Genomic DNA, 21,987 nt, shown 5'->3' with positions numbered 1-21,987 from the left:
TTGTAATGGCTGGATCTTTATCAGATCTTCAATGTATGGAATTCCCAATTCCATATGAGAGGCATAGATGGAAGCGCCTTTTGGTGTGGGTAAGAGGAATCTCATAAAAATATTTTCTTCTTTTTGCAGTGAACCAGTAGCTGTGTGTCCCCAAATCCCTGCCCCGTAAAGGGAGATGGCCTGGCATTTTGCAGCATAAATCTTTAACAATTCGACTGGTGATCTTTTACCAAGTCTCTTTGAGAAATTCATCAGTGCTACAATAGCTCTTTTGAACAGATGTCTCCTAGCCTCAACAGCAGGTTTCCAGTTTAGGCTTTCATCAATCATGATGCCCAAATAAGGGTACTGTGAGGTCCTTTCAATTTTTTGGTTTTTTAAGTAGATGGTCTTTGTGGCTTTTCGTTGTCCACCCGCTACCATAACAAATGTTTTTTTACATTTATATGTAAGTCTAGGGCACCCATGAAATCGGCATACTTGGATAAAGACTTCTGAAGCTCGATGGGAGTGCGTGCTAAGATAACTGCGTCATCCGCATAGAGCAGTGCTGGGATCAGGCGATGTTTCAGTCTGGCCAGGTCCTGCCCCCCCTCAACATGGTCTCTTCCAATCCGTTAGTATACAGGGAGAAGAGGAAGGGGGCTAGGACACATCCCTGCCTTACTCCTCGCTCTACCCTGAATGATGCAGTTAGCTCTCCTTTTGTTCCGTGTCGCACTCTTGCGGAGGCTTCACCGTATAACTCCCTCAGAAAATCCAAGAGGGGAGGATCCACCCCTAGTGTTCCTAGCAGGATCCAAAGCTTCGCATGCGACACGCAGTCAAACGCGGAGGACAAATCCACGTAGACCATATAGATTGTCCCAGGCTTTGCGTGAATATATTTGGAAACTAGCATGCTTAAGTTGAGGGCCTGTTCCACAGTTCCAAAGCCTTCCCTAAATCCAAACTGTAGGTCCGAGAGAATGTTTTTATCTTTTGCCCATTGCTGAAGTTTTTCTAGAATAACTCTGCCTACTACTTTACCCAGGGAGTCTAACAACGAAATAGGTCGATAACATTTCGTATCTTGGCGATCCCCCCTTTTAAAGATAGGCACCATAATGGAGCTTGTCCATGATTCCAACAATCCAAGTTTCGCCGCTGCAATACAGACTCGTGTGAGTATTGGGGTCCAGAGATCAGGGAGATGTTTAAATAGGTCTACTGGGACCCCGTCGGGACCGGGTGCTTTCCCGCTCTTACTCATCTGTAGTACCAATTCAACGTCTAGTAGTTCAAAGTCTATCGATATTGGGAATACTACCGGGGGAGGATTAAGATGGAATTCATCTGTTAGAGATGTGAGTTCAAATATTTTTGAAAAATGGTTTACCCAGGTTTCCTCATCGATGACAACGTCAATCTGTGGGATGTTGGAGTCCGATAGCAAAGGAGACTTAACTATTCGCCAAAAGGACTGACTGTCTTTCATGAATGCGCTTTTGTGCAAAGCGTTCCACAAAGACAGTTTCAACTCTTTTTTCCTTGCCTTTCTGGCGTTATTATACTCTCGCCGGAGGTGTTGGATCTCTAGTTGGTCTCTATTTGATTTACCAAGCGCCTTTCTTAAGTTGGTTTGCGCCTTGGTGCAATCGTGGTTGAACCAGCCTATAGTGCTTGAGTTGTTTTGTTTGGGTATTCTAGTCAACAGTATTTTTGTTTGATCTAATATCAGCTTAAAATTATCCAGGATTAGGTTATCATCTGCTTGAGGATCCAGGCATATCATTATATTGTTGTAAGCAGTCTTTATTAGTGTGTTGGTGAGCTTGTTAGGGTCCACTTTTTCCCATTTTATAGTATATCCATTTTTTTTGCCCAGTTCAAGCCTGTTTTGGGATAGAGTATTTGCTATTGTTGTCATATGAGATTCTGGGTGATTCAGCTGTAAATTCAGTCTGAGAGCAGAGTGGTCACTTAGGGTGTTTTCCATGATTTTAAAATCTCTACTTCGATGTTTCAGACCTTCTGAGATGATTATATAATCGACTGTAGTCTCATGCCCCCTTCCTCGGTAGGTAGGTTCTAATTGATTCTTTTCGGATAGTATCGGATTTATTATTAGCAATTCCAGTTCTAAGAAAAGATTGTTCATGGCTAGCCCCGTTCGTGAATGGAGGAAGTGTACGAGGGGGTTCTCGTGTTCATCCACCATTCCACAGGTCTGATTGTCCGATAAAGGGCAGGGGTGTAGATTGAAATCCCCTCCCCATAAAATGTGAACGTTGCCCTTTCTTTCTTGAAGATAGGTGAAATGGGAAATTTTTTCTTGGATTAGGAGGAGAATATTTAAGAAATTATCATCGTCCAGATTATTATATAGATTTATTAATATAATAGTGTGTTTTTTCCCTATCATAAGTAAGAACAATTGAAAGTTGGAAAAAGATTCTGCCTCTAGTACCTTCAAGTCTATTATTGTGTTGGCAATGTAGGTTACCAAACCCCCCCTAGGTCGGCCTGCTCTGCTTGGAAGGGCGGGAGATGAATATGTCTTATATCCCACAAGATGTAGGGGCACCGTGGCCCATGTCTCCTGTAGACTTATAATTTTACCTTCCTCCAGGAATTGGACAGCATAACCATCCTCTATTTTTGGTCGGAGGCCTGCGATGTTCCAGAAAATAATCGGGAGCCACAAAGTGTTCTTTACTGGGTCTGCCGTTTTAATTTCTGGTGGATCTGGGGGGAGGACCGAGGTAGCCTGTCGGGGCTTCGGGGTTTCGACTCGTGGTCAGTCGACCATTTCCAGGCTACTAAACCGGTTCATGGTCGGTATGCCCGGCCAATTTTCCCACTGTGGGGAGTCTCTATAGATAGGTCTTTGTGGTCGATATCGCGGTCTGCCCCACTGTTCCCAGTTTCTGTCTCTCTTCTGTGGTCCCACAGTCTGCCACAGGCCCTCTTGGTGTTGATTATTCTGGTTTACTGACCACCAAGAATTGTCAGGATCGCTATGTCGCTGACATGCTTTAGGTCCAGCGAATTCTAGTTCCCATGGTTGTGGGACTGGTTTACGCCAGATATTATCAGAGTAATTGTTATGAAATCTTTTTGGGTAGAAGAAGGAAAGGGATCTTGTATCGATCCCGCCACTTGTATTGTTATAATCCCAAGAACAGATATACTCGGCTATGCTTGGGTCCTCGAAGGTAATCGCTATGCAGTCTCCCTGTATGCTTTTTTTCCTATGTCCCACCCAAGGGGTCCTGCATACTGATGTTATCCTGCTTGTCCAGGTTGGCGGAACAGGTCGATTTATGTTCAACCAATATTGTACTTTATTTTTCAACGACGAATTTGGTTCCGTCCCCTCCCCTGTTAATTCCGGAACCCCTGTCATCACTACCACGTATGGGCATGCCTCAGGTGGCATATTTAGCGGGGGCCTGCTGTCAGTTGTCCCTCTCGTACCTCCTTTATTTACTGGAGGATTTGTTTTTTTAGTGGCAGGAATTTTAGGGGCCGGTGTTTTTATACTTGGCGTATTTACTATGGGTGTTTTTGGTGCCTTATTGCTCTGAAGGGGGATTGTAAGGACTTTGGGCGTAGGTTTCTGTACTATGGGAACCTTAGGTGCTGTAGGGGCCTTTGCTGTGTGTTGCTGTTTAGGCGACGGGCAGGCTAGTGTTGTGACTTCCTTTTGTGGAAGTAGTGTAGCCGAGTTGTTTGTACCCTTTTTTTGCTGTCCCTGTATATGATTTGGCTTAGGGCAACTAGCAAGTTTTATTAGTTGCGACTCGATGTTAAGCAGTCTAGTTTCGATTGGGCGAAAAAAGGAATGTAGAAGGGAAGCTATCTCCTTTATTAACCTTGATGCTTCTCTTTCCTTGCCTGTTGTTAGAGGGGGGGGGATTCTGGGGTGATGGTATTTGGGATATTCTGTGGTGGATGATGGATCGTTACCAAGTTATTGGCTGGGTCAGCAATTTGGTGAGATAGACCTGCCGGATTTGTAGGGTCGATCAGGTCTATATGGTCGACCACGTTCTTATTTACAGTGTTATCTAACTTATCCCTATCCCTATCTTTCCTTTTCTTGATGGCTCCCTTCCTCCTCCCTCTAGCTTGCCTTACTTCTTCCGAGGTGTGATCAGGGAAGATTTCGGGTGTTTTTTCTAGCTCATTTTCTGAGAAAGTTATAGAGAGTTGAGAGGCAGAAAGGTCTACGTTATTTGGAAGGCTAAGTCTGTGTGTGCCCTCTATGATTTGAGATGGGGCAGTCTGTGTTTCTGGGGTTCTTGCACTTGCTAGTAGACCCATTGAGGATCGCCTTGCAATTGCGAGTTCAGTTGATACTCTACCCTCAATCAGGCTGATACTTTGGTCAATGAATGTGTTTGCTTTAAAGATAAAATCATCCATTGGTCCTAGCAATTGTTCTCCAACCCCGGTTTTTTTCAGTTTTTTTTGTTTGCTTCCCCTCGTGTTCATTTTCACTAAATGGAGTTGACTTCAGGAAGGTGATAAGTACCTGTAGTAGAAGTCCGATAATATAAAACTTAGAAAAGGGGCCCGGACCGGACTCTCACGTTCTCGAACGGCCTCAAACGGCCCGCTCTTTGCCCGGTCTTCGCCCCGTTCTTCGGCCCGCGCGCGTCCCCCGACGCGGGTAAGGTGATGTTGTTATATTCTTGTAGGCGGTGGGCGTGTCGGTGGGCGTGAGCGCCGGGGGAAGAGGAACCAGCTGAGCTGCCTGGAGAATGCTGGTCCTCGCAGTCCCCCGGCTCGCTGATGGTGTTTGCCCCTAACCTCTACCCGTGGGACTCCAGCTGGGAGCGTTTGACTAGCCCTGCCGATTGCACGACTCGCTCACACCAGCGAGTCCTCGTTGAGGGGAGGCGTCAGCAGAAAAGCAAGATGCAGTGTGAAGCGGACTTTCCTTCCGTCCCAGGAAGAACAAAGCAGCACAGTTCACTAAGGCAGAGTGAGTGGCGCCCGCGAAGCGGGTGTCACGAAAGTTATTGCAGGTAGGCGGTGGGCGTGTCCGTGGGCGTGAGCGCTGGGGGAAGAGGAACCAGCTGAGCTGCCTGGAGAATGCTGGTCCTCGCAGTCCCCCGGCTCGCTGATGGTGTTTGCCCCTAACCTCTACCCGTGGGACTCCAGCTGGGAGCGTTTGACTAGCCCTGCCGATTGCACGACTCGCTCACACCAGCGAGTCCTCGTTGAGGGGAGGCGTCAGCAGAAAAGCAAGATGCAGTGTGAAGCGGACTTTCCTTCCGTCCCAGGAAGAACAAAGCAGCACAGTTCACTAAGGCAGAGTGAGTGGCGCCCGCGAAGCGGGTGTCACGAAAGTTATTGCAGGTAGGCGGTGGGCGTGTCCGTGGGCGTGAGCGCTGGGGGAAGAGGAACCAGCTGAGCTGCCTGGAGAATGCTGGTCCTCGCAGTCCCCCGGCTCGCTGATGGTGTTTGCCCCTAACCTCTACCCGTGGGACTCCAGCTGGGAGCGTTTGACTAGCCCTGCCGATTGCACGACTCGCTCACACCAGCGAGTCCTCGTTGAGGGGAGGCGTCAGCAGAAAAGCAAGATGCAGTGTGAAGCGGACTTTCCTTCCGTCCCAGGAAGAACAAAGCAGCACAGTTCACTAAGGCAGAGTGAGTGGCGCCCGCGAAGCGGGTGTCACGAAAGTTATTGCAGGTAGGCGGTGGGCATGTCCGTGGGCGTGAGCGCCGGGGGAAGAGGAACCAGCTGAGCTGCCTGGAGAATGCTGGTCCTAGCAGTCCCCCGGCTCGCTGATGGTGTTTGCCCCTAACCTCTACCCGTGGGACTCCAGCTGGGAGCGTTTGACTAGCCCTGCCGATTGCACGACTCGCTCACACCAGCGAGTCCTCGTTGAGGGGAGGCGTCAGCAGAAAAGCAAGATGCAGTGTGAAGCGGACTTTCCTTCCGTCCCAGGAAGAACAAAGCAGCACAGTTCACTAAGGCAGAGTGAGTTGCATATGTGTGTCTTCATTTCTTTGGACATACAAGTCTCTATGATGTGTGTCCTCTCATCCCATGCTTTTGTGATGAGTGTAGTTTGTGGAATGTTGCTGTGCAGTGTGTTGTGATGTGTGTGAATCTGTTTCCTGACGTGTGTTTGCTGTCTCTGATTTTCCCTAGGTCACTCCCGCAGCGCCATGATCATGTACGACTAGGATCCCTGAACCTGTTTACGTGTGTTTCTGAAGGCAATCATGTGAATAAACATGGAGGCAAAACATCATTGAGTGTGTAAGTTAAATGTATTTACAGGTTGTGCATTTGTGATGGTGAATATTTACAAGTAAGTGGGGGGGGGAGGGAGTTGGAGTTGAAGGTAATGGCAGATGAAATGTCCGTGCTGACACCACATTGGGGGGTGTCAGGCTAGTCCAGCAGACCAGTGCCAATGATTGTCTATGTGGGACAGGATACTTTGCAGGGTGAATGTGTGGCTCAGGCAGTGTCAAAGTCATTGGCGGCCCCTCTTGGAGCGTGTGGATGGCGCTCCAACACTGCTCTCACCCACTTCCAGCCTCGGGCGGCCCCTCCGTCTTTGAGGTGGAAGTGAGTCAGCTGGGGGTGCAGGTTGTTCATGGGCCACATCCGTCGCCAGGGGCACAGGTGGTGGTGGTGGTGGCGGCGGCGGTGGAGGCGGAGGTGATGGTGGCGGTGGAGGTGGAGGTGACGGTGGCGCTATGACAATTGGTGGAGGGGGGGTGGGGTTGTTCCGGCCAATCCATTTCCTCCACATTGTTGTCTGCTGGCCCATGATGTGCACTATCTGGCCAAGGTACCCCGAAATTTCCCGCAACATGTTCGTGTTGTCCACCGAGTCCTGGTGTGCACGATCTGCATGTTCCTGGGAACGGTCGTATGACGCCTGGCACCTGGCTAGGGCTTGAAGGGACTCTGCCACAGGGTGGGGTAGCTGTCCTTCCTCTGTGCGGCGGAGTGTGGGTCGCCTGATTGCCTGATGTGCCATCGCCTCTCTCCTTTGTGGCCCACTCACCCTGCTTGGGTGTGAGGCCGATGGACCTGCGTCGTGCGCTCGGTTAGGCAGGGTGGCACAGGCAGGAGTCGTGGTACTGGTGGTACTGGTGGTGGTGGTGGTGGTGGTGGTGGTGGTGGTGGGGACTCTGCAGATCACTGAGGCAGGTATCGCTGGAGTCACACATGCAACGGTTGTCGGGCCCGGGAGTCCCTGTGAGCCAGATGGGCCTGGCTGTCTGCTTGGGCCCGCCCCATCCTCCGCACCGGAGCTGCCTGTGTCATCGTCCCCAGAGAGTCCGGTATGTGTTGGAGGCGAGGCTTGCGGCCGGGTGCTGGTTTCCCCAGTCAGTTCACGATCACCTGAGGGACAAGATAGAGCTGGTCAGTAATGTGGACATTACATGTTCATATAGATTTGCACACATTTCGGTGTCCTGTCACACACACACCCCACACACCCCACCCTCCACCACCACCCTCCCCGTGAACATGGGGGCCTGTTGGGAGTTGTAGTTTTGACCTCTCACACACCCCACCCACCACCACCACCCTCCCCGTGAACATGGGGGCCTGTTGGGAGTTGTAGTTTTGACCTCTCACACACCCCACCCTCCACCACCACCACCCTCCCCGTGAACATGGGGGCCTGTTGGGAGTTGTAGTTTTGACCTCTCACACACCCCACCCTCCACCACCACCACCCTCCCCGTGAACATGGGGGCCTGTTGGGAGTTGTAGTTTTGACCTCTCACACACCCCACACACCCTACCCTCCACCACCCTCCACCCACCACCACCACCCTCCCCGTGAACATGGGGGCCTGTTGGGAGTTGTAGTTTTGACCTCTCACACACCCCACCCTCCACCACCATCACCCTCCCCGTGAACATGGGGGCCTGTTGGGAGTTGTAGTTTAGACCTCTCACACACCCCACACACCCTACCCTCCACCACCCTCCACCCACCACCCACCACCACCACCCTCCCCGTGAACATGGGGGCCTGTTGGGAGTTGTAGTTTTGACCTCTCACACACCCCACCCTCCACCACCACCACCCTCCCCGTGAACATGGGGGCTTGTTGGTAGCCATGTACATGTTGGTGAGTAGGTGTCCGACGTGCATGGGTTGGGGCGTAGGAGATGTGTCTTCTCAGTTGTGTGAGCCTGACCATGTCGTACTGATCGTGGTACTTGGTTTGTACTTACCAGCCTCTTCTCCTTCATCAAGTCCGTCTAGGCTCTCTGGGTGAAGTATCACCAGCACCTTCTCCTCCCAATCGGTGTAGGGTATGGGCTCCGGGGGTGTTCCGCCGCCAGTATGATTGGCTCTTGCATAGTTTTTTGCGCGGATGCCTTTCACCCGGGTCTTCAGGTCATGCCACCGCCTCTGAATTTCATGCTTCGTCCTCGGCACGGTCCCCGACGCATTCACCCGACTGACGATCCTGTCCCACATGTGGTTCTTTTGCGCCACGGACGTCTGCTGGACTTGGGCCCCGAAGATGTGGGGCTCAACACGGATGATTTCATCTACCATTACCTTCAACTCGGTCTCCGTGAATTTTGGTTTTTTTTTGGGTGCCATGGTGTGTGGTGCTCAGTGTGTGGGTTGAGTGAGTTGGGGGGTGCAGGTGTGTGGTGTGTGATGTGTAGGAATGGTGTGGTGGGTGTTTGTGTGGTGGGTGTGGTAGGGTGGTGGTTGTGTGTCTTCTATTTGAGTAAGCTGTATATCGATTAGGGCCTCTTGCTAGCAGCAATGCTGTGATGCAAAGGATTGTGGTAGTGTGTGGGTGTCATTTTATAGTCGTGTCTCAATGGTTGTTGCCAGTCAGGTGGTAGGTGGGCGTGTTGACTAGTGTGCATTATTGGGTACTTGGGGCGTGTCATGGTGGCTTGTGCTTGGTGTTGGTGTATCGGGGGGGCGTTGTCAATGTTCGTATGTTTGCTTTGTACTTGCGGTACACTTTCTGACATTTGTTTGACGTTAGGGATGTTGTGCGTGTTGGCCTTCCGCAGTGATGCACTGTTTATCGTTGCATTCTTTCCGCCGCGGACGTGGATGGCTGTGCGTACCGTGGTACAGGCGGATTTATCCTAATTGCAGACACGGAGTATTCACAGGTATGGCGGTAAATGTGTCTTTTTCCGCGGTCATTCCCGTCCGCGGCGGTGGCTGTTCATTAGGCTCCGTCTGCCGCGGACGGAGTTAGATGTGTTCCGTCCACCGCGGACGGTGTTTGTTATGATCCGTCCGCCGCGGTCGGAGTTTCGTTACATGAATATCCTAATCGCAACCGCGGATTCTCCGCGGCGCAGCCGGGAGTAAAATTTCCCCGACCATGGCGGACAGTACCCATTTCCGTCCACCATCCTAATCGACCCCTTTACGCGCAGTCTGACTTCCTCCTTCCTCAGACGACGTGGGAGACTCGGACTGTAATACTGGCCCAAATTCTAAAGATTGCATTGCTTTTCACTACATTTAATTAAAGCTTTATTTCAGAGCAATATACAAAATATAAGCAATCTCATCTTTGTGTATTGCTAGCTCACATAAAACAAAAAAACATTAGAGGGGCTATCCAGCGAATACTGTTACAATATATTTCAAAACTCCACTTGACATCATCAAGCAATCTATAAAACCTGTTTTTTTAGAGATGATAACCTGGGCTAAAGGAACAGTGTTTTTATTCGCTATACTAGAGAGTCCCTTTAAGTTTTGAGATCATTATATTTTCAAAAATTGGACAACATCACGCCTAATGCCTCATCACAGGGTGTAAGAGCAAACTGCTCAAGATCACCAATGGTGCGAGATGCCAGTTAGGAGAAAATGTTTTACAAGGGTTTGAGGAAGTGCCTGAACAAAAAAAGAATGCGAGGAGGTTACAACTGGACACAATCACCCTAGACATAAGGATCAAAGTCAGTGTGCATTGTGTGGGTGAGCATTATTTTGAAGACCACTCTTCTCCAAGCCACTCAATTTCCCTGCGTTTTATTGCCCACCTCCTTCAGCCTCTAAAAATCAACGAGATTTTATGCAACACCTCTTACTCAGTGCCCAGGAAGTCGATTTTTTATCCACTGCCTGTTCACCCTCAAGTATGCATGCTTGACCAACCCCCAAACTCTTGCTTGCTCCTCTGCAGTATTTACTTTCCACCTGCTCTCCAATGCATGGTGAAGCTTTATCTTGTGTTCTGCGAGGGATCTGCTTCTCACCCTCTGTCTAGCAAACCCAGCAGGGTTGATTTATGCCGCCAATCCTGCCTCTGGCTCCCACAGACATGGCTGGGATCTATGTGGTGGTTGTGAGCCGTTTCTCCAGACTAAATACATTGATTCACATATACTCACGCACCACATAAAAAAACTCATACACATTCACAACAGATGTATGACGTTACAACGCACACTTTTACAATGCATACCTTTACAATTCATTTTTTACAACGCAACATCCATTACAACGCATTCCATTACAACGCATGCCATTACAACAAACTTTTAAAAAGTAAATTTACAACGCATTCCATTACAACGCGTAATACCTTTACAACGCATACCATTACAACGCATAAGATTACATTGCCTGTTTGGTAAGTGTTGGATAGTGTAGGGGTAAAAATTACTATTCTAACTCCAGGGGGTGCAACAGTAGGGTAAGTGTTGGATAGTGTAGGGGTAAAAATTACTATTCTAACTCCAGGGGGTGCAACAGTAGGGTAAGTGTTGGATGGTAATGTTATATGTTGTAATGGTATGCGTTGTAATGACTGAGTAGTAATAACATGCGTTGTAGTGGTGTGCGTTGTAGTGTCATGCGTTGTAATGGTTGTGTTGTAATTGCATGCGTTGTAAACATTTTGTTGTAATGGTAGTGCGTTGTAAAAGTTACGTAGTAAAGGTTGTTTCCCATTCACAACCACTCACTCACAATTTGATTCAGATAATTAGCTTGTACATTTACCTTATGTCAATAGCCTGACAACCTGGACTGGAACTGGCCCTTCTGTACCTATGTTTGGCACCCCTTGTCCACAATAAACTCTCTAAAGTGTATTGTGTGCACACAAGGAAATGCTCACAAACATGAAATGAGGTTGCAGATTACCAAGCTGAAGATAGAGTTCATTTTGTCAGTGGACCAGGGATGAAGCCTCTATTGGTGCAGCAGGTGCACTGCACCGTGGCCCAGAGGCCTGATGGGCCCAGTGATCCCTAATTATTTCTATATTTCGAGCAGCAGCAATTGGGAGGTGGCTTTCCCATCCTTGCACTATGGCCCACAACACACTGGCTACACTACCTGAATGGACAACTAAAGTGAAAACATTAAACCATTGATCTTAAGGGCAGGGGAATTTCATTCCACATCTTTGTTGGTAGGTGGACCTCATAACATAAAAAACTTAGCTGCAGAGTGCTCGCTGCCCAAACGAGGACTTATTGTGCTATTTTTAGATCTTCTGTTGATTAAAAGAATTAACCCCACAACTGCAGACTCAATTTAAACCTCAAGACCGTCAAAATTTCTCTATCTCCATCTCAGTTCTGTTAGGGAAATATTTAGGGGATGCCCAGGATGCTTTAGCACACTCTGCTTCTTGAAATCCCAATGGAATAAGAGGTAGAGGTGTGGCGCCGCGGCCAGGGCGACTGACGCTGGAATCTGGGGTTCACGGTTCGATCCCCGGCGCCGGCGGCAGATTAGCCCAGCACCATGTGACTCTGGGCAATAACTTGCTTAATCTTCCCGACGTCCCCCAGCGCCTGGAGACCCTTACGGGTGATTGTTCGCGCTTTACAAATGTGGATTATTATTAATAAGTGGAGCGCACATGTCACTTAATCAGATTATTACTTCAATTTAGATGATTATGTGAAACTTGTCAATTGGACACAGGTGGGCTGGGACTCATAGAGGCAGTAGTGTGCCTGATGATGGACTGCCTGCCTGTCTCACAACTGAATGCCCAGCTGAATGGTGATCAGCAAATGCAAGGCAGTGGATGTTACACCACCCACCCCCTCCTCTGCTGTCTGGCGAAAAAAATAATACATGGTGGTACTTGGTACCAGTGAGTACCGGCTCATTTGAAGCACAGCACCGAGATCAAAGTTATTTATCTAAAATGCGCTGAAGGTGAGGTAGGTGCCTTAAGAATAGAGCATGCGCCTCCTCAAGAAGAGCTTTCTGCACCAATGCTGCCAAATGTGGAAGAGAAGAATGACAATGTAAGCATAATCGAGGGGGAGGAAGAGGAGCATAAAAGTGGTGCAATGCAAAATGATGAGTCCCTGTAGACAAGACAGGCTGGGGAGGCTGCTTCTCCTATATCTCACTGATGTTCATTGGCCTTGGACTGAATGTGGGACCCCTGAAGTCCGAGTCTTGGACAAGTAGAGTTCCCGTGCATGCCTTCCACGCATGCTGGAGTGGCAGCGGCTGGTTCAAGTGAGTTCACTGCGCGCATCCCAGGCGGGACTCACACAAGGTCCTGCCACCCCAGCGATCGGAGAGTCGTCGTGGCTCCTTCAAGCTGATAAGTTCTTTGGTCCTTCCTACGGTCGGTGGTAGGGGAGTGTTTCAAGGGCCCTGATGCTAATCCTCTGTCATAGTGCCGGTCCGGTTGCCTTTCTCCTCTGTTGATGATCCTGACCAGGTTACCCTTCTTACTTGGTCCCTGTGACCCCCTCCGGCATACGGGGTCAATGTCTCTCCACTGCACACCGGTTCGGAACCGGTCTGCATAGCAGAATAACTCACAAATGCCCCATCTGCTATACTGGGTTGTGGGCGCACCACTACCCAAGGGCTACAGCCCTCTCAGCATGGCAATCGCTTCACGGCAGCCTCTCATGGCATACAGGGGCACTAATCCCTCACTGTACAAGGGCGATGATCCATTTAGCACAGCGATAATCACAGCTCACTTCTATGGCGGCCACCCCGGCACATGAGGTTGCTGATTCCTCACTGCACACAGGCAATGAACCATTCGGCACAGCAATGATCATGGCTCCCTTCACAGTGGTCTCTCTGGGTGCACTCGGGTCACCACGTTTTCCCTACACACAGGCAACCACCCGATCGGTGCAGCAGCAATCTCCTCACACCTCACTAAAGGACTACACTTGACAGGATTCCCCTCTGGACCTCACTCTCTCCAACACTCTCCTATTCTTCACAGGACACACTGGTCTTGATAGGCAGTCAGGGCTGGTGCTCAATGCTTCAGGGCAGGCGGGCTTGGATTCCTTGGGTGATGTCCCCACTCCCAGATGGGAGACTAGCAGGCCTTGGCCCCAGCCCTGGTCACAGGCAGAAGTCTTGCAGAGCTGCTCTTCCTCGCACAGCCCGACTGACTGCTTGACAGTTGGCAATGTTTTGAGTCTCCACCTCCCCTTCTTGTAGTCCATTTCCAGACAAAAAAAATCTGATTTAGAATCCGAGTCTTTGAACTTTATCCTGGGGATCTGCTTCATTTTTAAGTGCCCTCTCTTCTGCCCTGTCAATCTCCAGAATGCAGTCTGTCACAGCAGGAGTGACTCCAAAGCTGATAGCCCGACAACACAGGCTATGGGGGTGACTAGGAGTGCACATCTGGATGTCAGCCACAGTGATATATGTATCAAAAGGTTAGCCCAGGGCCGCAGCCCCCCTCTTTATGATTCTCTTTTCATCCCTTCTTCTTCCTGAAATGTACCTAGGCCCCTTCCTTGTGACCTCTCTTCGAATCAAAGAGCACTTTTTGAAGTGTACGGGAAAGCTTGCCTCTGGCTTTCTCCAGTTGTCCCACCAGCTTACAGGAATGCAGCATTACATAAATCTGTCTGGGGGAATCCTCTACCTCCTCCTACTTCACCATGCAGCCCTGTGTCTCCCAAAATGGAACCCAGAGTCAGCCATGTACACTACCATTCACAGGCACATACTAACCCAGCACAAGTATGCAGAATACGTGAACTGCACTTTATACCACAGGCACACATACACTCAGCACATGCATATACCACACACACTTTACACAGCACTACATCCAACTATCCTCCATTCTTCACAGGAGTCAGAGCTTCCAGTCTGTTTTCTGTCTCCTTCCACAGATTCTGAGGACTGATTCATAATCTGGATGTTCATAGAACATTTAGCATGTATTTGTGTAGAGATCTCTTTTGTAAGAACAATACTTCATTCATTATATTTGGGATTCTAAGGCATGAAAGATGTCCAACTTCTGTGACACTCAGCCATTGGATCTGTTCTGATATCTGTATATGACATGTGATTCTGTAATCACTGTATAGTCACCTTTCTGTAATTTCTTTCTAATCGGCGACTTGTGATGAACCCAGTTGCCGATAATAAAGAAAAGACATCAGAACTCTATAATTATAAGTTATTAGAACATTGGAATGTTGGGAGCTCCATTGAAAACAATGGAGTGCTCTGTGCTTATAATGGCTGGGATAAGCCTGGCGCTCCAACATTCCAATGTTTCTTTGTTCACAGCTCTGGCTGTGAACAAAGGCTAGAAGGAGCCGGGGGGATTCCAATCCCCTCACGCTCCCAAAAGGCTTTGTTTTTTTTGTTAGAACATTCTGTCCTCTAGTGACAGAATGTTCTAATAGCCTTATAGCCCTTCGTAGATGGGCTATACCGCTATTAAAGTCCCTCTCCCTTGTTAAAGGCCCTCGCCTTCGGCTCGGGGCCTTTAACGCTGGAGAGGGCCTTTAATAGCCGGTATAGCCCTCTACGGCGGGCTATAAGGCTATATTACAGTCGAATTCTGACATCACAATGCCTGCTGCCAGAGCCCTTATACGGTTGCTGTCTTGAAAAGAGATATAGCCAGAAAATTGAGGCATATCATTTGATCTGTTGTAACCATTTGATAATCATAATGTTTATGTGTTAAAATAAGAAAATATAAGCATGTCAGACCAACCTATTTGCTGCTGTTTTAATTAATTTTCTTTGTAATGTTGTTCCTATACTCCCCACTACCCATCATTAAAGTTCATTTAACACTTGTCAGCTGGATAAACGGACACTTGTGGCTGAGTCTAGCGCAGAACCATTTATTAGTTTATCAATTCTCTGGTTCAGGCTCTTTCACATGAAAGAGCTACGCACAAAGGGGCAGATTTATGTTAACTGGCGCATCCCCAGGAATGCGCCAGTTAATGTGCGCCACAGTGCGCCACAGCTCCGTCACCCATGGTGCGCTGCATTTACAATGCGGCGCACCATGGGGCAAAAACGGCACAGATGCGTGACGCATCTGTGCCGTTAAGGTGGCGCATTGCTGGAGTTGCGTTGCAAGCGCGACGCAGCTCCAGCAAGGCTCGGGGGTGCCCCATCTTAACAATGCTGCGTCAAGACCTACGCCTGCTTCAACCAGGCGCAGGCTTTTGACGCAGCATTGGCCTGAAAGTGACCGAGTGAAATCTTATAGATTTCACTCAGCCACTTTTGCGAGGCGCACCTGCCCCGGAACGCCCACCCTGCGCCGGAACGCCCACAAGCGGCGCAGGGCTTTACAACGTGACGCATCTGCCTAGATGCGTCATGTTGTAAATCGTTCGTAGGGATGCGCCACGTTTACACCGCCTTGCGTGACGCAACAGCGGCCTAAAAGTGGTGCAAGGGCCTCATAAATCTGCCCCTTAGATTTTAAGGTATTTGTGGGAAAGGTGATGGTGTGACCATGTATTTTATGGGATAAAGTACCCCCCTGGCCTACACGATAAGAATATTTCAAGTCTCCTCGGAGTGCCATAACCTTATAAAGGAACTCAGCCTTTGGCATTGTTCCTCTATATGGTTATGGAACTCCTTGCCAAACTGCAATATCCTTATGATGTATGGCAGGGGGTACTTTATCCCTTATATATTAAGTAGCAGCAAGAGATTTTCCAGGTCCGTTCATGCTCACTCAGGAGGAAATTCCGGGCCATATTTATGATGCAATGTGGTGAAAGAGCGATGCAAGCCATATGTCATATTTCTTAAGCTAAACAAAGCCACTTTACATGCCTTTGAATGGCTTCAAAAATCTGGAGTAATGCAACGCAGCGCATAGTGCTGCATTGCATTATTATGCGCAAGGGAGTTGTTCCATGAGCATTACATGGGTGTGCCCACACAACTCCCATGGTTTATGATGCATTTCCAGATTTAGCAAACCTATATACGCCTTCCCAGGAAATATTCTGCAGCACACATAGAAAGAGCAACAAACTCTCAGGATTGTTTTTGTGCTCGAAGGTGTCCCTTCCTGCACAAAAACAATCTTGCCTACAACAGAGGCACCCTTGCACCATGGTGCGAGGGTGCCTGCGTTGGTGGTAGGCTACCAAAACGGTGCCAGCAGAAGGGGAAAGGACAGAAATGCACTGTATTGGATAAATACAGTGCATTTCTGCCCTTTCCTTGTGATGCAGGGCAGTGCAGCAAGGTGACTTGCTGCATTGGCCTGTGCCACTACCCTCTAAAATAGGGTCCTCAGTTTTTTGGGCAGCTTTCAAAAAAAACTTTTTCGAGAGGCATTCGCAATACTGCTTCTTGGTCATCCCTCACACATTTATGTGGTATTTCCAACTGCAGGTTTGGTGGGGTGTTTTCCATTGACTTTAGTTTTCATATGTTAAGTTCTATTACTCCGAAACCTAGTATTCCTCGTCATAGTCATTAGTTGCCACCCTATCTCCCAATTATGAGTGTCCACAGGTAGGTTTGCCACCTGACCTGTATTTTAATAGCCTAGCCTGTATTTTTATAGCCATGCCATTTAAAAAATCGGAAATGCAATGCCATTCATTATTTGAAGAAACCCCTTAAATATGACTGGAGAGCTTTCAAAATGATTTCTAAATCATTATTAAAGTAAATAGAGTGATAATGACCATGTTTCAAAAAAATGCTGAGAATTGTGTGAAACTGGTTTTACCTACCAGTTGTTTTGCTCATAAAAACAGGCAAAACTAAGCGGCTCATTGCATTACTGGGAAAGGGCAGGAATACATCATATTCAAGTCATATTCTTGCTCTTTTCCTTGTGCTGTTGCCCTTTTGGCAGCCTGGTACCAACGTAGTCATCCTAACACCTAGGTGCAAGGATGCCTGTGTTGGGAAACATCCTTTACAACGCAACTTTTACCACGCAGTGCTTTTACATCACAACTTTTACAACGCAAACCATTACAACGCATTGCACTGGGGGGCGCTCTAGGATAGGGAATAGAATTAATTTACTATCCAACACCTTCCCTACTATCCACGGGGACTGGAGTTGGAATAGTAAATGAAACTATTCACTATCCAGCACCCCTCAACACTATGCGTTGTAAAGGCATGCGTTGTAAAACTTGCGATGTAAATGCATGCGTGGTAAAAGCATGCGTTGTAATGTCATACATCCGCCTGTGTTGCATGCAGGGTGGTTTTTGTGCAGGAAGGGGCACCTTCCTGCACATCCTGGGAGACATATTCCTCTTTCTATGTGTGCTGTAGAAGAGAAAGCAATAAGGGGAAATAGAGATATTTCTCCTTGCTACGCCTCCCCTGTGAAGGAGTACGTTTTTGGCGCACCCTCAGGTTTACAAGTCCTTATAAATCTGGGAATGCGTAAATAACCATCGGAGTTGCATGGGAACACCCATGCAACGCCCGTGGTACTCCTTCCCAGGATAAAGTAACGCAGTGCTGCATGCTGCGTTACGTTACTCCAGATTTTCGCCACTCAGTGCCACGCAAAAGTGGCTTCGCGTGGATTCAAAAATCTGACTTGGAGGTTTTGCGCCACACATGTACCATGTTGAGTGGTATAAACGTCAAGCAACTCTCTCATAAATAGGCCCCAAAGTATTTACTGCTATGTTTCCGTGCACATACCTTCTTCTGTTCCATTGGTGCCTTGAAATTGATCTCGCTTATTTGCATCTCAATCCGCTGCTTTTCGACTTTTTTCTTCAGAAGATCCATGTACTTAACGTACATGGCGTTTCTTAGCCTGTGCATGTTTCTGTACGTCTCAAGGTGGCGCTAGAAGCAAGCAAGACACCAAACATGAATTAAAAATATTGTTTTTGCTAACGCTGGCGTGTAACGTGTACCAAATACATTTAGTACTAGAGCAAGTAAAACATAGCAGGGCAACCTGCATTAATATTAACTTGTAGATATTTTACAAATGACCCTGAATGCGAGGGGTCCATCTCTGTTCCTTGACTATCGCTACCGCTTAGAAGTGGACAGACTAGTAAATTCAATGAGAAGACCAAATGTATCGCCATTAAAACCAAAATACCAACGGCCCATTGAAAGATTTGTCGTGGATGTCACTTAACCGAGTTAATATAAAATGAAGACAAGGGATTTTGAAATAAAAAAGTTATTCATGTTTGATCTTTGAGATTTTCAAATTTAGTTCATTAAATCATAGTTCTATATTACTGATATATTTTAACATTAATAATAATTTAACATTGACTGAGAAAGAGTCAGTAGTCCTGTTCGAGGGCCGTGACGTTTCTAAAGGGGAGTTCAGAGACAATTCAGTTGGCGTTGTCCACTGTTATTTAATTCTCATATCAGGTGACTGTAGTCTATTAGACAATAATACGAACGAGGGAGCATATTATCAACTAGCGATATTTATCGCTAAAGAAGCACACTAAAAAGGGGCAGCTGTGGTGCATAAGCGGTTGGTGTCTATCTGGGTTGTATATGTGGTTTCCATACGAGCTTGCCAACATGAGTGAGCCGACCAAGTTATCTGGCTGGTCTACCCTTCGAGAACAGCCATTCCAGCACGTTCATGCCCCTCAGGTCTGCTCGAACTATGCTACGCACCGCCGTTCTATCTCCCGCCAGCCAGGGAATATGCCACTGCAGTTGGGCTACTGCAAAATATAACTCAAAGTCCAGGATCCCACGTCCCCCGTCAAGCATGGAACACTGAAGGATACGAAGTGAGACCCACTTCCGAGGAGGTCCCCAATCAAGCTCAGACTCCAGGCTCCTCAGAGTCCTGAAAAAAAGGTTGGCATCGCTGGCATAGCTGCAAAGAAATATAAGAGCCTCAGAAGAACCAGCCTCTTCACCACTGATGCCCTGCCCATAGCCGCGAAGAGTAATTGGGTCAAAAAGTACATGGATTGGCGCATCGAGGTCAGAGACTTACCCTGATTACCATCTAGTAGATCCTTGTATTTGTGGTAAACATTTATGCCGAGGCAATGAAAGGTTTCAAAACTCCAGGGAAGGCACCCTGCTCCAGGTCTTCTCTTTGCCGTGGCTTAATCCAGTACAAAGGGAAGATACAACTTACCCCAGTTTACCTTGAGGCCTGCCATCTCTCCAAAGACATTAAGCCGGCCATAAGGGACGATAGTGAGTAGGTAAGGTCTCTTAGAAACACTAGCACGGCGTCTGTGTATAAGGAAACAGTGTGCCAGTCCAGTCCCACCTTGATAACCCAAGAAGGGCCCCTGACAGGCAGCCTGGCAGTGAGTCACTCCATAGAGACTGCGAAGAGCAACGAAGATAAGGAGCACCCTTGGCTTGTCCCTCTATCTATGAAGAAATGCACTTATTGTTCTTAATAAAGTATATTCACTTTACTCAGTAATCATTGTCAACATTATTGCTTCAATAAATCTTTAAACGGAGCAAAACACGTGTCTGTATTTTTTTATAAGCCTTCCAACCTTAAAAACTTCAATAATAAAAACAGCCCTTAGAGAGCATCACATTGTATGCAACCATAGACTTCACCTCTAGAGGGCGCTTCAAGGCCTGTTACTCTCCTAAATATACCCAAATATACCCAAATATACCCAAGCCACACTAACTGTAATGATACAATGAGACCCTAAAGGGTGCAGCATTCCCAGCAATAGAGTAACATTTCCAGCTTTTGGAGGGCTTGAAACCATTGAGAAAATCCTGGAGAGGTCTTGGATTATATGACCCTACAAACACAGGGTCAGTACTTTAATAAAAGTTCCTTGGTGGAGTTTCTGCACTCCTGCTGCACCCCACATCTCACATTGGTGGTTCCACCTGCATGATTTGGGGTCCACCACAAGCAGAAAAATATCTACATCACAAGGTCCAGCAGAGCATTATGAAGCGTTTCTTCGGGAGCAGTGAATATTGTAACAGTGGGTCTCCCGCTGGGCCGGGACTCCACTTGTCTTTGCTCTTTGTTGTTTTTATATTATCCTGGGGTGCCTGGTCCCACCTGATCACCCTCCCATGTCTCCTTTGTCAGGGGCAGCTCAGGAAGCCCACCCATGGCTGCCCCGTCAGCCACTTGCCCCGCACCTCTGAATTTGGCCTGGAAGCGAGCAGCATTTCTCTCCCTGCCATCAAGTGCGGGCAGAATTCATTCTTTTGAGGTGCTGTCCCGTTACCACCACCAGACACTGGCACAGGGAGTGGAGGCAAGGTCACCGCCACTGGAGGGGGGCGCAACGGCGCTCCCCCATCCTTCCTTTGCTTCAGAGGGCCGGAGATGGGGACTTGGCTCCCTTTTATTAGAAAGTGTCTGGGGGATGAGGTCCCTGTGCCAGTAGAGAGTCTGGGTAGGTGTCCCCACCCATGCCCCCCTCCCTGTGAAAAATAGAGTATGGAGTCCTGCTGCGATCCCCAGGCCCTGGCCCACCCCAGGGTTAAGTAATGAAACATTATTGGATCCCTACCAGCATAAATCGCTGAAAAAGTTAAAGGTCGCCAAACTTTAAGCTGCCATAACTTGGGCCCCATTGGGCAAATGTTGACAATCTTGGTCTCATTTTACTTTTGACTGTGATCTCTAGCCATCAGGAGGCAGTTGCAGAAGACCTCACCTCCAAAGCAGTGCAGTCCTCAGGGAGCTGGTTCTCCTGGCTCCCTGCAATAGCCTCCCTTCAGTTCTTGGTTTCTGGGCGCAAAAGTCCAGGGCTTTTCCCCACCTGGCCTCAGGGGGTATAACAGGGCCAGCCTCATTGGCCCTTGGTAAGACCCTATCTCCTGGGGTCAACTTGGAAGAGTCCTTGGTCCCTTCTTGGCAACTGGGGGATTCTGCTTCAAGTTCTCCTCAACCATCCCAAGGTCCAGCAGTGAAGCACAGAAAATCCTCAGGCAAAAGAAAGTCGCCCCTTTGTGCAAGAGGTTTCGAAGGGGAGAGGAAGGTTTCAGATGCCAGGCACCCCAGGCCAATTCTAGGGTGCCACGTAACCTCTGTGCCCCTGTCCCAACCCTCCTACACAGAAGCATCCTGAGACAATTCAAAATGGTGTCATCAAGGAGTCATTAGTCACATCTCCTCTTGAGGCCTCAGCTCTGCCCCTTGCTGACATCACTGCCAGGGTCTTGCACATCAGAAGTTCAAATAGAGACCCCTCATGGGTTGGCTCCAGTTGTATGGGCTCCCTCCTTTGTTCAGTGGGCTTGGGCAGGCCTATTCCCGGTACAGTGTGACAACTGATTGATTGATGCAGATCATTCCGAACCATCCCTTTCCTCCTCAGGACCTGGGTGACAAACTATTAATTGCTCTCTTTGTGTGGGTAGGCATTTGTTCCTGCTGCTGGAGATAAATGTAATTAACCTGCACAGCAGGGAGACAAAAGACCTGGGCTCTGACTTTGAGCTAAGCCAAAGAAATATGACAATCTAGATGACCCATGAGTTGTGTAGATGACCCAGTAGGCATTTACAAACCTTTAAGGGAAAACACTCTTTAACACTTGCTACCACATAATTGTATGCACTTGTGTACAATTATGCAGTAGTAAAACCATTTACACCTGACAAGAAGTGTATAGAACACATTCTTCACAACATGGTGCAAATAGTTTCATATCTATGAAAAAAGTAAAACCTTTGCTAAAAAGTCCTAGTAGAATTCTCTCATGCCAAACAGGATGAACTTGTTCTGTTTTTTTTAAAACAATGACGCTTGCCAAGTTTTGTGTGCTTCGCACAG

The 21,987-nt window shown here is 48.1% G+C and overlaps 1 protein-coding gene across 2 annotated transcripts in view; it reads right to left on the bottom strand.

Moving 5' to 3' along the window:
* LOC144761620 (uncharacterized) overlaps positions 1-21,987 on the bottom strand; it is an 878,183-nt gene that overhangs the window by 486,067 nt on the left and 370,129 nt on the right. For both annotated transcript variants that reach the window (XM_078646920.1, XM_078646921.1), the window contains exon 5: positions 17,907-18,056. In XM_078646920.1, coding sequence (XP_078503046.1) covers positions 17,907-18,056 — 150 coding nt within the window. The remainder of the gene's footprint in view (positions 1-17,906; positions 18,057-21,987) is intronic.

Source organism: Lissotriton helveticus, chromosome 6, assembly GCF_964261635.1.
Source record: "Lissotriton helveticus chromosome 6, aLisHel1.1, whole genome shotgun sequence".
Lineage (NCBI taxonomy): Eukaryota > Metazoa > Chordata > Amphibia > Caudata > Salamandridae > Lissotriton > Lissotriton helveticus.
The sequence above is the reverse complement of the archived record's forward strand: the minus strand, read 5'-3'. Positions and strand labels throughout refer to the sequence as shown.